A 9,811-nucleotide genomic window follows, 5' to 3' on the forward strand; every position below is an offset into this window, starting at 1 on the left:
AGATACTTAAATATTTAAAGATGAAATGGCATCACATCTAGGATTTATTTCTCATAATTTCAGTGGAAGAGATGAGAGTAGATATGGGTAGAAATGTAACCAGGTAGGCCGTGTGTGGATGATTGAAGTATATTGGTTTTATTATACTATTCAGTCTACTTTTATATGTGTTTGAAACTTTCTACAATAAATATAATATATATGTAGCCATTAAATTTAAAACCCCAAGTGATAATAGACCATCATTTAGAAAAAAAAATATTAATTACTCAAGAGGCTCAAACAGAAATAGAAAACTATTAACAAGAAATACAAACTGAAACTATCCTCCAAGTTTCAGTCACTTTCAAGTTTCAGGACAAGGTGGTCAGGAACAAGTTCTAACAAATAACAAACAGTGTAGGAGGGTTCCCCTTTCTCTGCATCCTCGCCAGCATCTGTTGTTTCCTTTCCTAGTCTACCTCTCCTTGATAAGAAAATCAGCTGAGGACACTTTGAAAACAGAACACTTAAGCCAAGCTCACACACACAGGCAAAGATCCTAAATAAATTCATATAAGTTTCAATATAGCAGTGAATTAAATAGAAAAAAAAGAGGCTGAATCTAAGAAATATAACAATATAACATTAGAAAAAACTGCCTAAAATACTACATTAACAGATAAGATTTAAAAGGCATTTGATCATGTACTGAAGTAAAGAAAAAATTTCTGAAAAAAAATTCCACGTGAATGCAGGATACCATTTAGCTAACTAATACTGGAAGGAAACTTCCATCTCCTAAAACTTACAGCAAACAAACTTAAAAATGTGAAATGTTAGTAGCATTCGCATTAATGTAAGGAGCAAATCATAGCAGTATGTTACCAACTCTACCTGTTCAAAACTGGATCAGAATGCATAGCCAGAGGATAAGAATACAAAAATAAATAAAAGTTAGGAATAGTAAAAAGAAATAGAAATACTTGTTGCAAATATGATCATCATTTAGAAAATCCAAAGGAAAAGATTATGGATTATTTAAGTCAATAAGGACTTAAAAAAACTGGTGTATAGATAAATACAGTAATATGAAGAGCCTTGTCGTACAAAGCAGTAATTATTAGAATATGTTTATATGTATTATAAATGAAAATCAAAACTAAAATGAATTTCGCTACACTGTTCAACATTAAATACATCAAAATACCTGGGTCTCACAAAGTTATGCAGATCTGCCTCTCTCCTGTAGCAAGTAGATCTTTTTGAACAGAAAGTTCCCTGAAGTCTGTTTGACTAGTAAAGAAATCCTATCATCACTACGTATTTTCTCTGACATCTCAGAATCTTAGCCCCCCTACCTTGTGCTGCAGCTTCTCGATCTCACACATTGGCTGGAACACGGACCCACCATCTGCAAGAGTTTAAGCTGACAAACTGCCCAGTTTACCAAGAGGCAGTGATATTTTCTAAGGAGCCTTTAATCAATGAACCAGGAGCTGAAATGAGGACCTACTTCGCAAGAAGACCTTCGGTACTACTCACACCGTAACAGAGGGGGCACCACAGAGTTGCGCTCCTAATCGCTCTCCCTGGGGGTGCCCCCAGGAATAGCCGGATATACGCACAGTGACTTCCGTTTTGGGGGTCTGTGGGAGGAGAGGTCTTATGCGAGAAGGGCGGCGTCCGAGCAGCCAAGGGAGAAATCCAAGCTCAACTCCAGGTAAGATAAGAATATTGAGTAAGGTTTGAGGGAATCCCCCTATATCGAAAGACCTAAGACCACACGGTCCTGTCCCTGCTGTCAGCTCTAGAAGGTTCCAGGCATCGGATAAACCGATGTAATACTCTCTGAATTCTCGTTCTGAGAACTCGGAGAAATAATAGCACTGGACCCGGGGTGTTCGTATCGGAGGGGTCAATGAAGGACCTTGTGTGAATTCTGTGGAACTTCCCTTCCCCCATAACAGAGGCGGCTCCACGGTTCCGGGCCCCTGCTGTCAGCCCTGGGAGACCCCAAGAGGTGAAGATATTTGACTCGGGTGTTTGCTTCAGACTATCAGAGGAAGGAGTCCGAGGCTCTACCAGGAGTTGACAAACACCCCTATTTATGTCTAGGAGAAACAGCCTCCCTAGAACAGTGGAGGCCCTAAAGAGCCCCACCCCTGCTGTTAGCCCCTGGAGGCTTTTAGTATGACTGTAGGGCCCAGGTGCCCCTCGCTTCACCTTTTGGTTAGTTGGGGGAAGAGGGGTACATAAGAGCCTTGGTTTAAGGCTATACTATTCAGGTAAGCGGAGGGAGTCCTAGGGGTGGTTTTGAGTGAAATTGATAACCTTAAACAAGGACTGAGGGGAATTCCTCCCTCAGGACAAAAGGGGCCCCAAAGAGTGCCTCCGATGCTTAAACTCAGGTGGATCCTTACCAGGATTATGAGGCTAAGATGTCTCTCTATCCTCAGTGGTCCCACCCACCTGCTTTTGGCAACCTGCTTTTGCCCCCTGCTTTTGGCAACCACTAATCAGTTCTCTGTATCTTTGAGCTCTTTTTTTTTTAGATTCCACATACAAATCAGGCCATATAGTATTTGTCTTTCTCTGACTCATTTTACTTAGTGTAATGCACCTCAAGGTCCATCTTTGTTGTTGCAAATGGCAAGATTTTATTTTTTATGGCTGAATAATATTCCACTGTGAATATGTGTGTGTGTGTGTGTGTGTGTGTGTGTGTGTGGAAAACCTTGGGGAGATCTGCATTCTGACTCTCCACCCTTCCCCCTTTCCCCCTCTGTCTCCCCCACCCAACCCCCCCCCCCCACTGCATATTCCAGGATATCAGGTGGATGAGACCCTTGGTGTGATTGTATAGACCTCAGGTCAGTGGAAGGGGGGATACCTGGGAATCAAGAGTCAAAGGGAGGAGCCACGGTAATGCTCAATCTGAGCATTGAGCATTGAGCAGACCACTCATCACAGAACAGAGCCTGTTTCACAGAGCCCTCCATGGGATATCATCCCTCAAAGGGGTTCCTGGGTAAAGTATATTAAACTGAGTCCTTCCTAAGCTCTTTCTCAAACCTTTCAAAAATATGAGTCTTGCTATGAGGGGATAGGTCTAAGATCAGCCAAGAGATGAGTCCTAGGCCCTGCAAGAGGCCAAGGTGAGGACTCTAAGTGAGGAGTGAGAACCGTAATTATCTTAGGATGGGGAAGGTCCACATAGCTTTGCCATTGCTGTCATCTCAGGACACCCTTAGGCAGAGGTGCTCAGATGTGGTTCTCCTTCAGGTCCTTCTCCAGGATGTCAGGGAGGTGAGGGATTTGAAATGAGGGGTCAGCATCAAATCAGTTAAGCAGAGGACCTTAGGTCCTGCAAGAAGTAAAGGTAATGACACTGAATGTGAACAGAAATACCCCTACTCCACAACAGGGGAGGCACCACAGAGACTAGGTTTGCCAAATCCTGTATCAGCTCCAGTAGGACTCAGGTAGGGGTGGGAGGCTTCAGCCCAAGGTGAGCTCTGGTTACTTCCAGAGTCCTCAGGGTAAAGGCTAATCCAAGAAGGGGAGCCGTGAAGGATCCTAGAGTAGAGCCTTCTAGGAAACCTGGAGGGATGGCTGTTGATAAAGCCCAAGATGGTATCTCCCTGCTAGAGGATATCACACCATTTCATCCTCTTTCCTCCAGTTCACTGAATCATCTGTAGTCTTTTTCACGCTCGTGCCTGCTTCTCTGACCAGATTCATCATGCCTCGGGGCCAGAAGAGTAAGCTTCGTGCCCGTGAAAAACGCCGCCAGGCTCGAGAAGAGTCAGGGCGTCTGGTGGATGCTCAGGCTACTGTACCAGAGAAAGAAAAGCCCTCCTCATCTCCATCTCCTCATTTCAAAGATGCTTCCCAGAGCTCACCTGCCACAGGAACACACAGTAATCCTCAAATTACTGGCAGAGTCCAGTCCACCAGCACTACTGCTGAAGCTGCTTCAAACACAAGATTTAATGAAGGTGCCAAAAATCAAGTGGAGGAAAAGCCAAGTGCCTCACAGGCCAGGGATACCACTGAGCACTGGCCCAGAGGTCCTATAGATAAGAAGGTTGCTATGTTGGTATACTACCTGCTGTACAAGTATCAAATGAAAGAGCCCATTACCAAGGCAGATATGCTGAGAAATGTAATCCAGATTTACAAGAATCACTTCCACGAGATCCTCTGGAAAGCCTCTGAGCACTTGGAGCTGGTGTTTGGCCTTGACGTGAAGGAAGTGGATCCCAATAGGAACATCTATGTTCTTGTCAACAAATTGGAATCCAGCTATAATGGGAGAGTAAATGAGAATGAAGGTGTGCCCAAGACTGGCCTGTTGATGACTGTCCTGGGCGTGATCTTCACGAAGGGCAACTGTGCCACTGAGGAGCAAGTCTGGGAAGTGCTGAATATGATGGGGTTATATGATGGAATGAATAACTTCATCTATGGGGATCCCAGGAAGCTCATCACCGAAGATTGGGTGAAAGAAGAGTACCTGGAGTACCGGCAGGTGGCCGACAGTGATCCTCCACGCTATGAGTTCCTGTGGGGTCCCAGAGCCCACGCTGAGACCAGCAAGATGAGAGTCCTAGAGTTTGTGGCCAAGATCCATAATACCGTCCCAAGTGCCTTCCCAACCTGGTATGAAGAGGCTTTGAGAGATGAGGAAGAGCGAGCCCGAGCCAGAGTTGTAGCCAAGGCTTGTACCGCTGCTAAGGCAAATGCACGCTCCAGGGCCATGGCCAGCAGCTTCTCCTGCCCCAAGTGAAGTTTGAAGAAGGTTATTACTATGTGTTTGAAGAGAACAGCTCATGTTCTCATTAGTGAAAGATTAGGGTGAGCCTGGAGATAAGAGAGTACATGACACATTTGTGTTCCTGTTTTACTAGTAATCTGGATATTTGTCTAAGTGTTTTTTTTGTTTGTTTTTGTTTTTGAGAGAGAGAGGGTGAGAATGGCGGGGAGGCGCAAAGGGAGAGAGAGAATCTTAAGCAGGTTCCACGCCCAGCACAGAGCCTGACACGGCTTGATCTCATGACCTTGAGATCATGCTTGAGCCAAAATCAAGAGTCACTTAACTGACTAAGCCACTCAGGCACCCCAGTATTGTTCCGTTTAATAGAAGGGTTAACTAGCTTCAGAATCTGAGTTTGTGAATGGTGTAAATCACACATTTATTGACATTTATGAGTTTTAAGAGTAAGTGTTTTACTATTTTATAGAACAAATTGGGAATTTTTCCATTTTATTGAATTACTTGGAAAAAGATAATGTAGTAGTGGATTAGGCACTTCCTTGGAAATGTGAAGGAAGTCAGCAGTAAATCCTGGGATCAAGAAATAGAGAAAAAGAAAAAGATGATACATCTTTGTATTCCTTTATCACTATTTGGTCTGTTCTGTAAATTTAAGAGAGAGATATGCTTAGATGTGCTTAGCTTATTCAAGCATGTAGACTTAATTACATCATAATAAATTAGACCTCTTGCATACCGTCTCGTTTATTTCTCAGACATTCCTTCAGCATCTTATCTTTGGGGAGGCTTCCTGCTAGTACTGGGAGTGTCAGGATAAACAGGACCCACCCATAGAATTTTAGAGTGTAGAAACAGCTGTCAAGTAAGAAAGAGGATGGGATACACCCTAAGACCTAAGGACAAGTGAAAAGGAGAGGGCCTGGGAGGATCCAGATGTGAGAAGTCAAGTGTAAGCACCCTGAGGCTAGTGGGTCTGGGGCCTTGGGAAACTGCAAGTGCTTTGGTATGAGTCAGTTTTACCTGAAGCTGGGTGGTGGATCAGATGAAGCTGCTGTGGGAGTGAGGCAAGGGCCAGACCCTCAGAAGCTGTGTCCAGAGTTAAGAGGCTAAAGCCTGGAATGGAAAACTGTTTCAAGCAATTACTTTAAAATCATGAATTAACCAGAGAGAAATCTCCACCAGGGACAAGAATGGAAGGTGTCCTGCATTCCTTTCCTGCTGTTCTTTTCCCAGTGCAGTTAAGCACAGCACACAAACTATGTTTTTGAGAATTAGGAGTGATATACAACATGGGTATGTTCAGAAGCCACTGTGCTAACGATCTTAGCTCTGGCCTGGAAGAGACACAGCCCACTACATTAAAGTTCATTTTATTAGGTTTTGTGTAATTTGGCAAACTCCAAGTGAGGGCTAAATTTTTAATGGAACTGAAATAAAGGAAAACAGAGGTGGTCTGGATGAAAGGACAGTTGGAGGGAGGTGGTTCTTGACACAAAGGATCCTTAAGTTCCACCTAACTGGGGAAGACTCCCCCCAGCACGCAATAAGTAACATCCTGAAAACTTGCAGAGCAAGCAATTTAGCTTTACTGGCTATGCATCATGTTGGTTGATCTGTTATGCTGTCTCATAGAGTGCTACATATCCTCTGATACCTCTTGGATTAAAAAAAAAAAAAGATTTTAGTAGAGTCTGGGATCAAAATATTACTAGTAATAACTGAAAATTATTAGACTCAGAACATGCCAGACACTATGCCAAGTGCTTTCATACATTATATACATGCCAGGAATCCTACGCAGCAGGGCTTCTCTAGCTCATTTCACAGAAAAACCTTACAGATCTTTGAAATTTTCCTGACTTCCCCTGATCATAAATGACTGAAGTGGGACTGGACTTCTGGTCTGAATTCATTTAGGGTTCCTCACTATTTCATGTCTCTTTGAATAAAGCAAATATTTTGTCTCTTAATTCATTTCTACTCTCAATGCCCCACAATGTCTTTCAGGCAACTGAGATGAAGGACCCTCTTGCCAATATATTAAGCCCAGGTTTAACAAATAAAAAAGAAAATGAGAATTTAAAACAATTTCAGGATGTTCCCAATGAAACAGAAAGCTCAGAATCACCTGCCTTTCCCCTAACTTAGAACATTCCAAACCCTTGAAGATGTCCACTGTCTGTCCCGTCCCTGACCTTTCGCAGTAAAGTTTAGACTGGTCATCTGCTCTGGGTGCTTCTAAGTTTTTTCCAAGTCGGCTTGTGAGCAGTCTGATTTGGCACAGGATCTACTGATTCTTGTAAGATAACCCTGAAGTTAGGGAAGAGGTTTTAGAAAGCAGATGAAATTCTTAAGAAAGAGGAATTTAATCTGATCATTTATTTGAGACTGGCCACTGAACCCATATACTGATAACTTAACAAAGTGGTCAAGAACCAAAACCTTCCTCCTAAGTGGTAGATGAGGAAAGCCAGAAGAAATCATTATATAGCAACCATGGCAGAGACTAGATTCCTAAAATCTCAGGTGTCCTTCCATGAGGATGTAGTAATTTTCTACTGCTGACAAACAAATTGCTGTAAGTCAAGGTACTTAGAACAATGCACATTCATTATCTCACATTTGTGTAGGTAATACATACGGGTTGGCTGTGCAGTTTTCTTTGTTCAGGGTTACACAAAGCCCAAATCAAGCTGTCAAGTCTCGGTTCTTACTGAGAGATACTGACAAGCATCTCATTCCACACATGCACAGGTTGCTTTCAAAATCTAGTTCTGTGAGGAATTCAGTGCTTTGTGACTATAAGACTGAGGCCCTGTTTCCTTGCTGAATGTTAGCTGGAGCTGCCATAGCTCCTCAAGGTCTCTCTCCACTTTTTGCATATGGGCCCCTGCTTCAGAAACAGCATGTTGACTCTTTCTCATGTGGAAACTCTTCTACCCCCAACTCTGCTGCATTTCTCTTCTGCTTCCAGCCAAACAAAGTCCTCTGCTTATAAGGGCTCATGTCATTAGATTGGGCCCACTCAGATAATACAGTATAATCTCCCTATTTTAAGGTCCATTCAAAATTTTAATCACATATGCAAAGTGCCTTTGACCATGTAACATAACACATTGACAAGTTTTCAAGATAAAGGTATGGGCATCCTTGTGGAACAATTACTCAGTCCACTTCCAAGGCAGAAAATGTCTCCCTGGCGGATATGCCAGCTTTGATAAGAAAGAAAATAAAATGTTAGCATACACCTGACTCTTGTCTGTATCTGTACCAGATGAAAATTCTGAAAGTTTTTCAGTGTGCTTAAAGATACCTGAACAAGTGTTCAGTCATGTCCTTCAGGTGGTGGATAGCAAAGATTCACATGTCAGAGGTTTTTCATGCAGCAAAAGGAAGCAGAAAATTCTCAGTGTATTGAGAGTATAGAGGTTATTGGTAAAAGTTCAGAAAGGTGTTACAGAGTGAAAAAGGGTGACACCTCCCTGCTGAGATTTTCAATGTCCTTTAGAAAACTGCTGTGATCCTGTATTTGAAAACACTAGTCACACAGGGGCACTAGAAAAAGTTGCTGAATTGCAAGGAAACCTGATCTCAGAAAATCCTCCAGGAACAAAGAGGGCTAATGTTATAACAAACTAAAATAGTTGCTCTTTTCTGAGTACCTATTATGTAACCATTAATGGGAAGGTCTACAGATCTTCAAGACACTTCATGTCTCATTATCTTTTGTTCATATGGAGGTACCTGCCAGTGGTCACGAAGGGTCATGTGACTATCCTTGCCACTGTAGTATGAGCAGAAGCATGCCTCTCACCTCCAGACAAAGGTATTTGAGAACTAGTGTGCCACCTCTATGCTTTTTGTTTCACTAAACAGCAAACATGCAGAGCCTATGTTGAGATGTGGAAGCTCATGATAGAAGCACCCTGGATTCCAGGGTCACCTGACAAGGAGACACCCTGCCAATCAAATTTTATGTACAAAACAATTTAAATTTTGTGTTATTAAGCCATTTGCAGTCAGATTTTTCCCATTACATCTCATTTACTTTATCTGAAAACTACACAGATAGTATTTCTGTTCTCTTATTTAAATATTTTAATGACAAAGGAAATAGGGCATATGTTCTTGTTGCCAAAAAATTCTAATAGGGACACCTGGGTGGCTTGGGGTGCCTGAGTGGCTCAGTTGTTAAGCATCTGCCTTCAGCTCAGGTCAAGATCTTAAGGTCCTGGGATTGAGCCCTACATTGGGCTCCTGCTCGGCAGGAAGCCCTTTTCTCCCTCTCCTCCTCCCCCTGCTTGTGTTCCCTCTCTTGCTGTGTCTCTCTCTGTCAAATAAATAAATAAAATCTTAAAAAAATTCTAACAATAGGGAGAGATTATAATTCTTCCTTACTATATTCTTTCAAATTTTATCCCTTCCTAGAGGTAACTGCATTAAAAAATCTTGTGTGTAGTATTTTAAGACTGATTCTAGGCCTATTCTTACATACATGTGTTAGAAAAATACACTGTAATGATTGTCTTATGGTTTCACTTATTCGTGGAGGATATCCATTATCCTTCCTTAATACCCATCACCGGGCTCAGCCATCCCCCCACCCCTCTCCCATCTAAAACCCTCAGTTTGATTCCTGGAGTCCGTAGTCTCTCATGGTTCATCTCCCCTTCTGATTCCTCTCCTTCATTTTCCCTTCCTTCTCCTAATGTCCTCCATGCTATTCCATGTGTTCCACAAATAAGTGGTAATGGATATTAAGGAGGGCACATATTGCATAGAGAACTGGGTGTTATATGTGAACAATGAATCATGGAACACTACATCAAAAACTAATGATGTACTGTATGGTGACTAACATAACATAATAAAAATTACTTTAATTAAAAAAGGATATCTACACCCTTTTAATCTATTCTAACTTTTACACTAACAATATGAACTATTTAATAAAATTCTGAAGAAAATATCATAAATCAATCATTCAGAGACATTTATATGCATTTTCATATATCCCCTTTCAATCTATATTGCTATGTGAACATGTTTACT

At 42.1% G+C, this 9,811-nt stretch overlaps 1 protein-coding gene across 1 annotated transcript; it reads left to right on the top strand.

Annotated features, from left to right (window-relative positions):
* Positions 1-3,087: 3,087 nt before the first annotated feature.
* On the top strand, positions 3,088-4,771 carry LOC308359934 (melanoma-associated antigen B10-like; the record flags this gene model as incomplete). Its single annotated transcript, XM_080831266.1, is given in 3 exon segments — positions 3,088-3,137; positions 3,665-3,678; positions 3,681-4,771. Coding segments are annotated over 3 exon segments (1,134 nt in total). The 5' UTR covers positions 3,088-3,108.
* Between the last annotated feature and the right edge of the window lie 5,040 nt (positions 4,772-9,811).

Source organism: Martes martes, assembly GCF_963455335.1.
Source record: "Martes martes genome assembly, chromosome: X".
NCBI lineage: Eukaryota > Metazoa > Chordata > Mammalia > Carnivora > Mustelidae > Martes > Martes martes.